General features: G+C 40.4%; 1 protein-coding gene and 1 long non-coding RNA gene across 36 annotated transcripts in view; one reads left to right on the forward strand and one right to left on the reverse strand.

The window, feature by feature from the left end:
- Window positions 1–17,690, reverse strand: part of LOC107994778 (CUGBP Elav-like family member 2) — a 383,891-nt gene that overhangs the window by 134,408 nt on the left and 231,793 nt on the right. Inside the window, exon 1 of one of the 34 annotated variants that reach the window (XM_062085694.1) lies at window positions 623–795. The exons of the other annotated variants lie outside the window; for them this stretch is intronic. Coding sequence (XP_061941678.1) covers window positions 623–710 — 88 coding nt within the window. The 5' untranslated portion in view covers window positions 711–795. Of the gene's footprint in view, window positions 1–622; window positions 796–17,690 lie in introns of those variants that run through there. 34 annotated transcript variants of the gene reach the window in all.
- The window catches only part of LOC107994779 (uncharacterized), a 40,153-nt gene continuing 23,360 nt past the window's right edge, over window positions 898–17,690 (forward strand). The window contains exons 1-2 of one of the 2 annotated variants that reach the window (XR_003696886.2): window positions 898–1,658; window positions 2,062–2,379. This is a non-coding gene — a long non-coding RNA (uncharacterized LOC107994779). The remainder of the gene's footprint in view (window positions 1,659–2,061; window positions 2,380–17,690) is intronic. The other variant, XR_001765382.3, reaches the window with a different exon arrangement.

The following is a 17,690-nucleotide window of genomic DNA, read 5'->3' on the forward strand; positions in this document are numbered from 1 at the left end:
CATTCAATACTGGTATTAATATTCAGTTACGTTAATCTTTTTCTTGAATGAAATAATTACGAATAAAATGGACGACGTGTTTAATATACGAATCAGAGTCGAGATGCACGCGTACATGGTTGAAAAATGTCGTCGGGATTATGTAATAATTGAAAAAGATTAAATAAAAACTGTCGATGATATATCAGATATATAATTAAAAGATTAAAAGCGTATGGAAAGAATTTTTCTCATTTAAGAGATTCGGAAAACATAAGAATTAAATTAATTCTATACAAATAGAAACTGTTCTAGCTTCGTGCAAATATATTCATTCGAGTATAACGTGATAAAATAGTACCAAGAGTAAAGTTTCTCCGAGTTTACGTATCGTTTAACATCGTTTTAATTACATTGAATATTATGGTAATTGGATGATCGTAGTTCGTGCCGTACAAACAATATCTCATTTTCAAAAAAGAAAAGAAGAGAAATCGTCGAACAGTAGCATTGTAAATGAAGTAATTATATATCCGAACGACTTAACCTAACTCGCCGGAGAAATGTCGTATAATATTCGTCACGTACGAAAATCATTCAAAGTACTTTAATTAAATATAACCAACTTTAATTAAATAAATACCTGATTCGATATTCAAACTCGAATTTCTCAAATACAGAAGAAAACACGTACTGCTACGTTCTCGCCAAATTTTCACCCAAGCAATCATCACTCACGCAATCATCTCACGCAAACACATTATATCGCACGTTTCACACACGTTCACGACAAGTAACACAGACGGAAGAATAAAAATAACGAGTGAGTATCGAAGCGAAGTTAAAACGACTAGTTTAAAATAACGTCAACTCTAACACGAATGATTTGTCGCTCGATTTCATTTACTCGTCACGTGAAACTCGCTACCGCTTTTTTTCCGCCATGATGCCACACGAAACATCAGGTATGTCGCTAGCGTCGCGGCATCGTGGCGGTATGATTTATTTTCGGCGCAGCTGGCGAGTTTGGCGTGACGAAACGCGCACGACCATGCGGTACAGTAATTCGACGAGATTTTACAAGCACGTGGTGAGTTAACGAGGGAGTGCAGTTGACCCGAGTGTGACGGTATGAAGACGCGAGATTCACGGCAAATTACAAGAGGCCATAAACCGCGGGACAAAACTTTCTCGAAACTTGTCGTCGTTGTCGTCGTTGTCGTAGTATACGTGACAAATCTTACGTCAGTGCCACGTAACAGTGTTTATACGTATCCTGCCTTCACCGATGCTATATGCCTTGTGTAAACATTTCACGCAAAACGACGAAGGTTAATGAGTTAGAACGAAGCCGGATTATCGAGGTAACTATTCGTCATGTGGAACGCTAGCGAACGCGCGTGATATTCGCACGTAAATATACACGGTATATCGCGTAGTGTATCGTGTAATGGCGTTTAAAAATAGCGAGACGAATATCCGTCCAATGATGCACGGGATGTTTAGTGATACAGTTGTAGTTATAAATAGATTATTTTACTTTATGTTATAAAGATAGTTTATCATCGATGATTGGAAATGTTTGTGCAATAAGTACGAAATTGAATGGAATATTTGACGCGCAAATAACTTTATATTCATACTCGGAGAACTGCGCAATAGGATATTAAAATAATTAAGTAAGTTTACCGATCGATCTTTACCGATCAATTAATTAATTATAATTAATTTTTAGTATCTCATTAATTTTTTACTTTCACAATTTCGTTTCATTTCTTTATCTTATTTACTAGTATCGGGAGATACATAACCTACAAATCGTATAATTTCTTAATATTGAAATCTTTACGGAGAATATTAGATTGATTTTCCTAAAATATCTAAATTCCATTCGTAGTAGTTTACGAGAATAATAGAACAATAATAGAAAAAAGTTCGTATATAAATAAAAAAATAACTTTATCGCTAAATCGTACGAGTTACGTTACGGTCCAAATAATCCTAGAATTCGTAACACTTGTGCTAGCCATTCTTCGCCGATCAAAAGTCAGCAACAACCCTTCTATTTAAAACTCGTTTCAGTTGAAGCCCGTCTCGAATCTAAAATTACAAATGCGAGGCCACGTGCTACACGGATGCGGAAGGATAATGCGGTAACATTTTGCGGCGATGAGAGGGACTAACGAGTGGGGCCACGCGGACAAGCATGGTACAAGGACGAACAAGATGGAGAAAGACGAACACATCATGCACGGTAACCGGCACCGTGTGCAATGATAGTCCACGTTAACGACCGTCGAGAGTTACAAGGCTGCAAACTGGACGCCCGGCAGACGAGGCTAGACGAAACGAGACCCGTTTGCCGGCCAACCTTAATTGCCGGCCAGGGATTTACAGCGGGTAAGTGGCGAGAATATAAATATTCCCGCGGGATAGCCTTGGCCAGGGAATGCCTGCCTCGTCCAGGAGCCGTTTAGCGTTCCATTCTTCCTCCTCCCCCAACTCTTTAATCCTTCTTGGGATTTCTTCGCAACGTAACGCGAATTCTTGCGGCGCGTCGCCTTCTCCTCGGACCCCGTACAATCAAAGGGGATATGTGTACGTCGCTCCATATACGGGAAATGTTGTCCGCTTCTGTATACCGATCGCGTACACGGGATTTTTGTACCGGCGTTCCTTTATCTAGAGAGAATGTGGTATTTTGCGAGATCACTTTGCTTCTATTCAGAAATTTTTGCAGAAATATTTTTTAACGGAATGTCTGAATAGGTGTATATATAGCAATTAGATGTAGTATGTTTCTGAATTACATTCTAATAATTTTTACGTGAAACGTTATACGAACGTGTTTCTTTTTCCATGATCTGCTTTATAAAATTATAAAAAATACGAATGCAACATAGCAGTGCGGATAAAAAAGAATTCATATTTCATCTCGAATAATGACAATTATTTTACCAACTTTAATTTCATGAAATACAAATATCTCGCTGGAAATTTGAAAATGCTTGCAAGCGATCCGAAGCATGCGGTCACGCGTATCACTTTTCCCCGTTTTTCGCATAACTTTCGCATAAACAACAAATACGGACAAAAAAATCGGAATTAAAAAGCACCCTTTAGAACTCGAGCAGAAATAAAAAAAAGAGAGAAAGAGGGAGGAGAGAGAGAAAGGGATCTGAAGCAGGATGGAGGGGAGTGAAAAATAAAAAATCCTTTCCCTGCATCGTGCACGAGGAACGCAAACAAGAAGTGGCGTTAGCGAAAACAGAATTTTTCCGCGCTTTCTATGCACCGATGACCGCTTCAAACGGAAGAGGGTGCAACACCACCACGCCAACTTCCACACGGGACAAATCGGCAAAGCGTCGTTCGCCTACGCTGTCGACATTGCTAAGCGAGAATCCCTATTAACCTGGCTCGAACATAAAGCGCTTAACTTCGCGCCGGCTCCATCCCGCTTCGACGCCTCTCCTCGCCGTTCCTCGGTCCCGTGACTTTGTATAAATATACGATAAATTGCCAAGGAATTACGTATAAATATTTATGAGGGTGGGCCCCCGTGAGAGGGTGTTACATCCTCTCGAGAGATAATTGAAACGAACGTTTCTGATGTAACGAAAGGGGAGTAACCGTTTTAACCCCTTTGTTCCTTACGCGTGTTTATACATTGAATTTTCACGTTTCCAGGCGACGGAAGTAGCATCCTCTATTAAACGGAGGATTTACTTTGAAAGCGATCCTAACGTTAGCCCGACAAAGTACCCGTTTGCTTTATTTTATCGACAGATTGTTTTACCCCGACAGACGTTTTAACGTTACCCCTCCCCTCCCTCTCCGTGTAATTGGAAATCATGGATGGAATCTGGATGGAAACTTTATTTCTAGTCCAAAGTGGAATTAGTAGATGAGAGAGGCCCAAGTTTTATTTTGAAATACGATATATATATATATATTTCTATTATAATTTCTGTTCGAAATTAAAACTCCACAAACTCTGTTCAAATTGCGAACGCATTAACATTTAATGCAAATTTTACAACCAAAATTTGCCTCATTTTTCTCTCTCTCTCTCTCTCTATATATATATATATATACACCGCATAAAACGTTTCCTATACATTATTCATACTTTACATGCACCACGTACACACCGACCACATTAACGTCACAGAACTCTACAATTTACGTGCCCACATCCTCCTCGATTCCCTCTCCTCTCCCTTCCGAAAAAACCGGGCAAATCATAAACCCCCGTTCCCCTTCGACTCTCGAACGAGTACACTTCCGTTCCGTTAATATTAAAGCAAACCATAACAATAAAAACAATAATAATAACAACAAGGAAAAAAGGAAGAAAGAAAGGAAGAAAAGAGAGAGAGATCAAAGCTGAAGATTATAATGATATACCCGACAATTGAGCCTCCGACAATTGAGGGAGGGAAGAGGAGCCCCATCCCCCTCCCTAGAGACAACGAGATCGTATTTTAATAGGAGGTAAAATAGCCAAAGAAGCGAAAACTAATAAGCGAAACGAAAGAAAGGAGAGAAAGAAAGAAGGAGGGGGGCGACGCTTTTAATTTCATCAGAGTAATTTACGCTGAACCCGGGGGGAGGGCCGATTCTAATCCCTTGGTATTCGAATAGCGCTAATTGAAACGTCTATTTCATAAGCTTCATTTCCTGAAGGAGGAAAGGTATAACTTTTCTTCTTTCGTTACTTTATTTCACCATCGGCCCGCCCCTCGTGACAAGAAGAAGAACAGGAAGGACACGGAAGGGAGAGGGTGGGCCGAAAGATAGGAATTAATTACTTCGATGTCTCCTTCGAAGCAGCTGCAACTTCGAACTCTCCCCCCGGGGAGAGTAGTTTATCTTGATTACCTTTAGTCCTTTGGACCTTAGCCACCCGGATTAAGAGGGATGATTGAGTGGCCCGCGAGGGCGGCATGCGCGCGCGTTCACGAGCTTTTGATATTATATGAAAACATTCTGTCATAGCGATTCGCGGTCGAGTGTCGAGCGAGGATCGGGACGACAGGACAGGACAGGGAAATTAAATTTCCCTCAGGGAGATTCGATGATAGCAGGTGGCCTCCTCCAGAATTTTTATAAGTCTTTTTTCTCTCTCTCTCTTCTTTCTCCTCCTTTTTTCTCGTTCTGTTCGTCGGTAGAGAAGAGAGAGAGAGAGACAGAGAGAGAGTGATTTCACGGGGATGGGCTGGCGCGGCCTCTTGGTGCTGATTCTTCTTTGATCAACGGGTTCAAAGTTTCGTTAATTGAGAGTAATTTTCTCGTATTACCTGCGATTTTGATTAGAAGGGAAACGGGGAACGGATACCTCAATTTTTTCTCTTTCTCTTTTTTGAATTTTCTTCGAATCTTGAACACGAATTAACGATTAAGATTACCGTAGATTGCTTTATAGTTGTTACGCTTCTTGCTTTCTTTATAGCGATGTATATATAGAAGATTTAGAAGACGAGTGAAAAATATCTTGAAAATAGAGAGAAGGAAAAATTTGCAATCTCTTTTCTATCTTAATTTCTGTCTTAATTCTATAATTAGAAAAAAAAGAGAAAGTTTAATCTTCGAGACGTTATCTGAAACGCTTTGGAAAAGGTCGTGTAACTAAAACAAACGAGATTTCTAACGTCTTGGCTCTGCGTGGTAGTAGGAAAGTCAACAAAAACTACTTCCCCCGCGATTATCCAAGTTTTTACGCGATCCAGTCGATTTATTTCTTAGGAGCACTTTTCGATCGCAATTTATCACGATCTTCTTGACGTCGATGGAACTTCTGAAGAAATCTATCGAGTCCGTGCCTCGAAGGTAACGGATGGTAATGAAGATCAAAGGTTCGCCACGAGAAAACTGCGAATCAATTCTACACGATCGAGAATTTCTTACAGTTTCACAGAGATAAAAGTATCTAAATTTGATCATTGAACAGAACAGTGAAGGATAGAAATAGAGGATTTTCGTTACGATTCTTTAAATAAATAAATTCGTGATTGTAATCTTATTCGATTTATAATGCCAATCTCCGCGTTAATTACACGATGTTTCCCCGGACAAAGTTACAACAAGTTGATAACGTAACGTGATAATGAAATAATCGATGCTGATCGATCGAGTTTCGAAGGATACACACCCGAAAGATCGACGTGTCACTTTGCCTCATCGATTTTCCAAGCAAAAACAATCTCAAACTACGTTGCCTTCGAGCGGCGTATCGCCGATAATAGGGGCGCTAGGCACGATGTTATCATAATTAGTTGATAAACTAGTCCGATGAAAATTTATAGATCGTTCCAACCGAACCGAAAATTCGATCGTATAAAAATTTTAAACTCTCGTTTCTCGAGAAAAATGGCAAGACGTTAGAAAATTTAAATTAGCAATCCCGAGAGAAATAATGCAAAAAAATTGTTTAAGTATTTGCATATAAAAACATATACTCGCATCCCCCTTACATGATAATCTCGAACCTTAAAAATAAATATCGCGCCACCCTCGTCTCCTTCTCGAGAAAGGAGTGAAGAGTTAACCCGAGCGAGCGAGAGATCCATTCCTTTTATAAGGATTTTCTATGTATAGGGAGTGATAAATTGCATTCTGAAAGTATGCCGGCTTCGCGAGAACCGTCAAAACCAAGCCCGCCGCCACCAGTTCAAAAAAGGTTCGAACTAACGAAACCTCGAGCGTGCGTCTACACCGAGAAAAAAACGTATCGCGTTCCATCCATCCATCCATCCGTCCGTCCATCCATCCCGGCTACATTAACGAAACGAGACAGACGTAGCGAGTAAGAGAGACGTTGCGCGATAACGCTGAGCGAGAGGGACACCGTTGGACGAGAAGAGGAGGAAGAAAAGAGAAAGAGAAAGAGAGAGAGAGAGATTTAACCAAGATCGAGTGGGCAGGCAAAAAGTTCGTTTCGCGGGGCTTAATGCCGGGCATTATGTCGGCTGATGGATGCCGCTCGTTAATTTTATAATTTCACCAACGCGTGTGTTCACCCCTTCCCGATTTCACGGGCGACGAGGGAGACGAAACTCTGTGGAGAAAAGGTTAGGGGAGGGGAAGAAAGGGAAAAAGGGAGGAAAGCGAGGAGAGAGTCTGAGGATGATTGGCCAGTGGTGGAGGCCACCACCCCTCTGCGTTGGGTACTAATATAAGGCTAGGTAGGATATACTCTTACAAATTGTCCGCCTCCCCTGCTCTTTCGCAGAAGGCCGCAGCAGAGGGGGATTTGTCTCCATTAAAGGGATTGAGGTTTTGTCGGTACTTTACTTCCGCTCTTTTCCACTGTTCCCAGACCTTCTTCTCTAACTCCTGTTACGCGGCCGCCGTTCTTGCCCTTTGAAGTTTTTTTTCTTTTTCTTTTTCTTTTCCTCTCCCCTCCCATCGCTTGTTCATTCATTAAATCCGTAGTAAAGTGGACCGACCGGTCGGTAAAGTAGAGAGAAGGAGGAGGAGGGGGGAGGTTTCTCGCCGGAGAGTAAGACGTCCCTTTGGAAATTTCTATTTTCGCCCGTACGCCCTAATTGCGTTCAACGCTTCCTCGAGTTTCCTCCTCCCTCCCTCCCTTCTTTCTTTTCCACGAGTTCCCCACGAGAAAGTTGAAAAGCTTCCCGGAGAATTTTCCTCGTGTAATTTTGTTGTCGCCGTCCGAATGTCCGACCGAGGAAAGAAGGGATACCACCACCGCCCTACCTGAGAATTCTTGCAACGTTGGCGAATAACGTTTCACAGGAATTCGAGGAGACCGGTTAATTAAAGTTGACGCCACGCGACGAGCGTGTGTCAGGGGAGGGGGAAGCGTGTTTCGATTTTCCTCCGCAAGATGGATGATCGAACGTTCGAGATGTTCGATAGCGCTCCAAGTGCCGGTGAGTCTTAGAATAGGTTAGAGTACTCTTCTTCTCTCTCCCTTTTTTTAATCGATTAATTCGATCTTAGAGGAATCACATCAGAAAAATAGTTCGGTTTATTCTCTTTTATTGGTTACACAATTTTATATTCGCGATGATGGTTCTCCTCTGAAATACCATTCTCTATGCTATTTTCTATTTTTGCCAGCGCGGTGAGTGGCGTGCACCGTAATTTGTACGAAACATCAGAAAGAAAGTTTCGCGAACGCGTTGAAACATTTCGTTGAACTGGATATTGCTTTATTGTTATCGCCACGAAAAGAAGACAGGACCAGTTTTAACCGATGGATCGATCGACGCGTGGATCGAGTGTCGTTTCAAATTAGCCGGAATGAAGGAATATAACGAGGACAGCGTGAAACAATCTAAAAAATAAATACGAGAGAAATTGTTTGACGAAATTTCTCGAACGAATCGTGATCGTATCTAGTTTTTCGTTCGTGGCGAAAGAAAAAAGAAAGAAGGAAAAAAAGGGAGTCTGACAAATCGAAACGATTCGTTATACCGCGCTCCGCACTTTGCAACCGCGTTCTGCCGTGGATTCAAAAAGAGATTTTTATTGTCCGGAAGAAACTCGATGCGCGTCATAATGGAAGATAATATTGGGACTCGTTCCAAGTCATTGTAACTGATGGCCCATTGTGTATCGACGAGTGTTACCCGAGAACTCCATTCGGAATATGCATTTCTTTCCCGCCCGCGTGTCAACGTTCCTACGTTTCCGCTTCATTTCAGTGGCGCCACCGTCGCATCTTCCGCCCGATCGTTTCCCCCGTTTATTCATTTTTACAAATATTCGAACATTTTCAACGAAAAATAGATATACACGTACGTCTTTCCAAAACATTGAATTGCAACGCGTCAGAAAATATAAAAAATTTTCTACCGTTTTCCAATTAAAGAAATAAAGAGATACAACGAACAAGAGCATACAATCTCGGCTTTGAACGCGACACGAACGCGCTATCTTTCGAATTTTCATCGAAGAAAGTGTCTCGCGATTTTACTCGGGCGCGATCTCGCCCGTTAAACGACGAAGACATTTATCAATGAAATTATGAAACTACTACAAGAAGATGCGTTCGCCTCGACGAGATTACGAGGATCAAGGCCCGTTTAGTCGCAACTCTCCACGACGAGACTTTAACTGGTTTTAGTCAAAGTGCCGTAATTCCCTGCGACGAAAACGTAACGAGTTCTCAGAAATGGGGACAATCCACCCCATCCCCATTTTCCTTCACGAGGCAAGAAACTCCGAAAGTAAAAGTCTGAAATCCTGTACGCAACTTTAAATTAAGGCAGTCTTCGTTTTACGGGCAGTCTCTTTAGATCGCGACCACTTTGGCCATTCTTTCTCCTTTTTTTTTCCACGAATGAACAGAATCTTTGTAGTCCCCTCTTCTCATCCCCTTAATCCTTTATCTCTTTCGTCCTTTTGTTTCTTTGTAACAAATTTCAGGGATCACGAATTCATGAAACCTATTTATCCTATTCACCCATTGGATGAAATCTTCAGTTAATTGGATACAAACGAAATTACAAGTAACGAACGAACGTTTAAAAAAATAATTCGAAGGAAAAGAAAAACTTTATTTCCTTTCTGTTTCCTTTTTTCCTCCGTATTTTTCTTCGTTTTATAATCCCAATCACCGTTCAAGAATCTATTCATCTATTCATATACCACATAATTTATAATTCCAATTTTTCTACACGCGAACGTGTTCAGAGAAAAAGTATCAGGAGAGTACGAGAAACTTTATTTCCTCTTCCACCCCTCCCACCCCCAAACTCTCCATATTTCCACACTTTATTTTATTCGACCACCGTTCCCAGCCACACCCCACTGTGTACACACGTTCAAAATCACAGTTTACCAGCTATAACGCTGGCATCGCGATATATCTCCGCACGCTCTCCCCTCCCTGCCCCGCCAAAAAACCACCCCAACCATCCCCCTCCGCTGCTACATCGGCGACACGCTCATCCGCGACACGTAAACACGAGACATGCACCACCTCGGGAGACAATATCCGCAGACACCCACCATAACAGAATTGCAAATCGATGGGAAAGGTTTGCCAACCGCGACACGAGACGCTCGCAAAACGTATTCATGAAACAGGGAAGGTTTTGCATCGGACAACGGGTTTCAATGCTAACGTTTCTCCTACTGGTGATTTATAAGGGACGTTCGTTGATAATGGAGTTTTCCTTTTTTTTATTTTTTTTACATCCACGCAAATGAATCTTTACTCGTCATTGCGTGAATTTGCTTGAAATTCAGTGGGATTTTTTTTAGAGCGGTTCTTTCTCCGGGTGGAAAAATTATTTATATTTAAGTAATATCGCTGGAGTATTTCGTGTATTCAGGTTTTTAAAAATGCGTAGAAACCTTGTCGAAACTTGATAACTATTATATCAAGTTTACAAGAGGCATCATCGTTCTAATCCACGCGAGTTTGTTCGCTAAAAACAATCGGATTATTACGGATAATGCTGGTTCCGGGAGAGGAAATCGACGTAAGCGCGGCTCGTAAACTTTTCATTTCATAGGAAGGGAAAATTAACGATGCATATACGCGCTGTGATAACGCCGCAATATTCCGTTGTTCGGTTCATTCGTTTAGAAGGGGGGAAAAAGAAACAGGAAGAACAAAATTAAGTTTTTCGGATTATTTCGAAAATTATGCGGAAGAGAGTTTGTTGTTGGTCGATCGGATCAGTTAATTGTGGTTTTTCTTTTATGCTTCCGCGAGCGGAAAGGGAATTCCAAGGATGAATTTAAATTCAACCCGTTTACGATTTGATTTCGAGCCAGAAGGTGATTAAATTCATTTGGCAGAAGTAAGACGAATCCTTTTTTTATCAAACTTTGATAATTTGATAATTTGATAAAATTGTTGTATATTTAAGATAAGGAAAAATAAGGAATTTCTTTTTCTCAATAATGCATCGAGCACTAATTCAAAGATTGTCGAAACTAATTATAGTTTTATATATATTTCCGGTCTCTGCTCTCGCGAAACTCAGCGCTGGCAATTAGTTAATGGATCGGTATCGACGAGATAATATTCTCCAAAGTTTCAGAATTTCGCGTCATTTCGCTTCCGATACCCTCCGCTGTCGCGTTAGGATAACGGATCTCCCACTTATCCCAAATTGAGAACGGAGTTTTGCGATTTTTTTGTTTCGTTTAAATGATCCATCACGAAAAAAAGGAAGGAAGAAATTCCAGGATGTGGGATATAAGGATCCAAAATTAAAATTGAATGAAATCAAAAGTAAATTCACGCGACGTGAAAATTCAAATTGTCTCGCAATCTTGATCGTTTCGATCCACCGGATATTGGAAATCTACGAAAATGGAATAAAGTTAGCCTTCATCGTTAATGGTTTTAAACTCGAAAAATAGTCGGTACTCGTATTCGATCGAGACCAGACTTGTGTGGTTGCTCCACAGCCGATAACCGGGAACAGCTTTCCGATAGTTTCACGTGGCAGTTTCGTTTAAACTTTTTCGCCTAATCCGTTGGAGTGCGTCGTCTGGAAAGAGCCCCGTCGTCTTCTTCCCCGCAAATCCGGCCAACTTGGAGCGAAGAGGGCGCGAAGAGGGCATGAAATTTCGGGCGAGCAGGTGGAGAAAGTCAAGGGACAAACGAGAACAAAAGCGAAACGTACGTGCACCTGTTAAGCGTCCACCATCCTTTCCCCTTCGTTTTATCCTTGGGAAGGGGGAAGAGCACGATCGATATATATTTTCTTCGAATTTTTTCTTTTTACTTTTATACGAGTTATTTGCATCCTCTTTTTCGAACGTTTATTTTTTTTCTCATTCTCGAAGTTTTATCAGGATTCTGTTTATATTTTAGTGCGTTTTTTGTTTTTTATTGTCACGATGTTTACGCAAAGTGGAATTTTTACGAGAAAAAGAGATTTGCATTATTATTTTACGCGTTTTTCGTGCATTCCGTATATTTAATATTTTTCACGAATGCATAAATATGCGCGGTATGTTTATCCCATTTGAACAGGATTTACAACTTGCGTTTAATAAATAAACACGATGTTAAATAATGTTGTTAGATTCGAGATTTCTTCGATTATTCGAACGATTTCAAAAATTAAAATTGAGTCTATTTATTTTTCGCCAATTTTTTCACTTCGACTTGAATAATCGAATCGATACTAATTAATTTCCATCTCGATCGCAAGTAAATCTCCACAAAAATTCAAACAAGACTTTCCCCTTCGATTTTTCGATTTCTCGATCCAAACGATTCCAAAAATTAAAATCGAGTCTATCAATTTTTCCACTTTGACTTACACTCTCGATCAAAACGGAAGAGCAACAAATTCCCACAAAATTCAACAAACAAGATTTTTTTGATTTTTCAATTTCTCGATCCAAACGATTCCAAAAATTAAAATCGGGTCTATTTATTCTTCGCCAATTTTTCCACTTACATTTCACGAACTCTTATATAATCGAAACTCGATACATAATTTCTGAAAACTGGAACTCCTCTAAAAGAAGAGCCAAATCCAGATACCAATTAATTTTCATCTCGATCAAAACGGAAGAACTAGAAATTCCCAGCACCGAAACCCTTTGGTACCGCTATTCACCCCAATTCACCACCGATACCGTATTCTCGCGCCACGTGAACCGGAAGCAATCAGACCTCTCTCTTTCTCTCTCTCTCTCTGTCTTTCTCCCTTCTCTCGAAAGGAAGCATCGATCTTGAAAATCGAGCCGAGGAGACTCGGCGCAAAGCGGCTCGGTGACAAATAACGCGACAACGATTTCTATGGTGGAGAACGGTCTACCACTATACGAAGGAGAGATTTCGTCTCGACCAACGTGGCGTCGAAACCGCCTCCTCCTTCCCCTCCTTCTCTTTCTTCCTTACAAACCTGAAAGCCGCCATCCACGGAACGTCGTCCCACTTAAACGCGATTAATAGCGGATTCGTGATTAATGATGGAGCCGTGCTCGCAACGAGTGCTGTAAGATCGATCAACCCGCGATCGATCCCCAATTTCCATGCAACGAGGTTGCCCAGCCGGAGGGAATTCGAAGGGGGAGGAGCAGAGGACACGCTTGAACAAGGCCTCTCTGAGACGCGTTGTCGCAACGAAAGATGCTTTTTACCGAAATTTCGAATACATTCTCCTTGTCTCGTTTATTCATTGGTAAGAGGCAGTTGTTGACGTGAGAAATATGATTCGAGATGATTCAAGATTGGAAAGGTATTCGAAGGATTTTTTCAGGATCGAAGTTGGAGATATTTCCGTTTGAAAAATGCTTCTAATTCGAATAATGATCAGTTACGAGTCGTTTCAAAACATGTTGGAATAATTGTTATATTTAAAGTTCGTCGAAATGTTACTTTTTATCATTGGACGTTGTCAAAGCAACATAAAATTATTTTAGTTACGTAGTAATTGAACAATATATTCAGCTAAACCCAACAACAGCTATTTGCTCTATAACCTCTTCTCCATCCAATCGTTACGAGGAGAAACAGTTCGATCCCCAGAAACGCGTGCCACGAAATGATGACTTCAAAACTTCTCCCCTACAAAAAGGAATATGCTAAGAGGCGATTTTTAAACGGTATAACACGTGTACCGCACAACACGGAGGAGGAGAACATCGAACTTGATTGCTTGCTATACAACAAAATGTATATAGGCGAATGAAATGAAAGGGAGAGAGAGAGAGAGAGAGTGGCAGAGTCGCGGTTTAATACGATTTAGAACGGCATCGCCCATTTAAAACTGTGAAGCGTGAAATTCAGAAAACGAGGGTTCGGGTGGGAAGGGAGGGGAGGGGTGGGGAACGTCACAATTTTCGAGTAGGTGAAACGAGAAATGCGATTTAACCCTGCCCCACCCCCTCGCGCACAGATCGAAACTTTTTGAAGCTATCCGCCGTGTCCGCCACGCGTTTGCATAAATAACGGGACGTGAAACACCCCTCCCCCGTTTATTTTGGCGGGCGGCCGGGGTAACAGGGGCACGGACACCAGTGGGTAAACTTCCGGTCTCTAGGGTCGTCCAGCGATCCTGTCAAACCAATAAAACCAACCCTCGTCTTCCTTCAACCGATGTACCTCCCCCTCTTTCTCTCCTCGGTTCTCTCTCTCCTTTCTCAAAGCGTTGAACTTCCGTTTCATCGGAGAGATCAGACATGTCACGCGATAATTTAGATCCTAAGTAATTCAAATATGCGCAATCGAGTTTTTACATCAGAGATACTTGTAATAATAATAATTTCGAATTCACAAGATGACGATTTTGATCGATTTCGATTGATCGAACATGATTGAGGAGAACGAATTAAATCCTAAGTAATTCAAACCTGTGCGATCGAGTATATATAAATATTTTTTTTATATCAGAGATACTTATAATAATAATAATCATTTTGAATTCACAAGATCACGTGATCTCCCCGATTTTGATCGATTTTGATGGATCGTTGGACGAATTAGATTCTAAGTAATTCAATACGCAAGTATTCCTTTTATATCAAGATACTTATAACAATAATAATAATAATTTTTAATTCACAAGATCACGCCTGTTATCCTCCCCGATTTTGATCGATTTTGATTGATCGAACACGAGATACTTATAATAATAATAATAATTTCGAATTCACAAGATGACGATTTTGATCGATTTTGATTGATCGAACACGAGGAGGACGAATTAGATTCTAAGTAATTCAATACGCAAGTATTCCTTTTATATACTTATAAGATACTTATAATAATAATAATAATAATAATTTTGAATTCACAAGATCACGCCTATTATCCTCTCCGATTTTGATCGATTTTGATTGATCGAACACGAGGAGGGCGAATTAAATCCTAAGTAATTCAAACCTGTGCAATCGAGTTTTTACATCAAAGATACTTATAACAATAATAATTTCGAATTCACGTGATCTCCCCGATTTTGATCGATTTTGATGGATCGTTGGACGAATTAGATTCTAAGTAATTCAATACGCAAGTATTCCTTTTATATACTTATAAGATACTTATAATAATAATAATAATAATTTCGAATTCACAAGATCATGCCTGTTATCCTCCCCGATTTTGATCGATTTTGATGGATCGTTGGACGAATTATATCTCAAGTAATTCAAATATGTGCAATCGAGTTTTTACATCAGAGATACTTGTAATAATAATAATTTCGAATTCACAAGATTACGTGATCTCCCCGATTTTGATCGATTTTGATGGATCTTTGGACGAATTACATTCTAAGTAATTCAATACGCAAGTATTCCTTTTATATATTTATAAGATACTTATAATAATAATAATAATAATTTTGAATTCACAAGATCACGCCTGTTATCCTCCCCGATTTTGATCGATTTTGATGGATCGTTGGACGAATTATATCTCAAGTAATTCAAATATGCGCAATCGAGTTTTTACATCAGAGATACTTGTAATAATAATAATTTCGAATTCGCAATTAGATTTTAAATAATTCAAATCTGTGCAATCGAGTATACGCGAGTATTCTTTTTGATATCAATATAATAATAATAATAATTTCCAATTCACAAGATGACGCGCGTCATCCTCCCCGATTGCGATCGATTTTGATGGATCGTTGGTCGGGCGAAAGGAGGAGTGGCGAAATTAAGAAAGGTGTTTTCTCGCGGCGCGCGAAAGAATAATGAAGAGGCGGATGCGACAAAAAGGGCGTAGTTGTTTCAAAGGGAGTAGTTGTAACGCAATTAGAAAATTCTTCGCCACTCACGGCCACCGTCACGGAATATTTTAGCGAGGAGGGAGGGAGGTTTTAAACGAATACCTCGGAGACGAGGAATACCTCGCGCGGAAACGAGAATCTTCCTCGTTTGATCGCTGGATTCTTCTCTCTCTCTCTCTTTCTCGTCGTTGCGTTGCACAAAGTAACGGAAAGTATCGGATTCCGCCACTCTGCCGGGATCAATCGGACAGAATCGAGAGCAGGATCCGCGTCAGGGGGGGGCGTGTAACGGCTATTTCGAGAGTTTTTGATACAGGTCCCCGACACTTTTTACTTTAAAAGGATCGGATCAAGTTGGCCGAGGCAATCGCCCGAAACGAGCGGGACGCTCGTAGTACTAATTTCAATCGGGATTCCCATTGCATTTTTGAACTTGGAAGATCAAAGGGTTGCTCGTTTCCGCCGTTCCTTTCCGATGATTTGTCGATCCTTCTTTTTTATTGGCCGCACGATTGCAACGCAATTTTTACGCGCGTCATAAAAATAGCGAGGACGATGAAGCCGACTATCGATATATTATGATTGGATCTGTATTTTTCGCAAAATTTAAATATTCAAAGTCTCGGTATCGTATCGTAAAATTACGAGCGAGACTCCATTATCTTGACCGATTTTTGAGATAAATCTTTAGTATTAATTTATACGTTTCAATTAATAAATTTTTCAATTAAAAAAATTTTAAACGATCGTAATAATAATGTAAATGAGTGAATTTCCAACGAAAAATCGTCGATGGGATCGATAATGAAACAACGAAAAAAAGGAAAAAAGATATTTGCTCGAATGGCGGACCGTCTGGACTGGAAAGGAAACGAATACCCTTTCGGGGTAATTGCGAAACCAGTTAAACCTTGCAAGCCTTTATACGTCGCATAAGTCGCCTTTGAACGCACGGAAATAGGATTTCGGCTAAGCTCGAAGCTTCCTTCCCAAGGTTTCTATGGCTTTCCGCGTTTCCTTCGACATTCGAGGCTTTTAGAAGAATCCTTGCCGATGACTTTTACGTCTGACCTTTGTCCGCGTCCTCCTCTTCCTTATTCCCAATTTCACTCGTTCCTGCTCGGCGTAAGAAAGAATTTGCAGCTGTCTCTTCTTTCCCTCGAACGGTTTCTCGAGCTTTTTTAATAATAATTTTTTAAACGGTTCAAATTTTTTAACGAGTAACGAAGAAGTTATCGTTTTTCTTCTTCTTCTTTTTCTTCATCATCTTATTTTTCACGCGGATAGGAAGAGAAACAATAGCGATGCTTCGTTTTAATATTTTTACAAGCGAAACGTTTGATTTACAAACATAATTGTATTTTTCATTTTGACAAGCACAACTTTTTGACGCGGACAAGTTTTAATGCTATACAGGATGTACCATTTTAATTAGTTCGTATAAATATTGTCGAAACGGCACGAATATCGAAGCACGAGTCGAATTTATTATTACGCAAACAGAAGGCTGTTCGTTATTTTTAAGAATAACGGATATAGGAAATATCCGAAAGCTGGAGGAAATTGCTCGCGATTTAAATTGATGAAAAATTCAAGCTTTCCTTTTTTCCGAAAACTTTACGAATGATTTTTATTTATAAATAAATAAATATCGCATCGATTCATCTCGATTTGACGACTTTATTACGCGACGATAATAAAATTATCCAAACCTCCACTTACGTAATTATTCACGACGATACCCGAGACTGCGTCCCGCACGAAGCGCAATATTCCACGCAGTTTTCCACGTGACATTTCCCCGTTAATCTGAACGTAACAACGCGGCGGCTTAATTAACTTAAAATACGCGGGGCCTCTCGATGTTTTATTCCCGGGCGGAAAGCAAAGTGGCTCTGCACCCCGCGTATTACAATATTTGCCCTCTCCGCGACGCTGTTTGGTCAGCGGACTACGTCTACAGTGTCTCGCGTTTTGCTATTTTAACGGCGTGCCTTTTAGTTTTCGCTCGTGAAACCAAATGAA

This window comes from Apis cerana, linkage group LG1, assembly GCF_029169275.1.
Source record: "Apis cerana isolate GH-2021 linkage group LG1, AcerK_1.0, whole genome shotgun sequence".
In the NCBI taxonomy this organism is placed as follows: Eukaryota; Metazoa; Arthropoda; class Insecta; order Hymenoptera; family Apidae; genus Apis; species Apis cerana.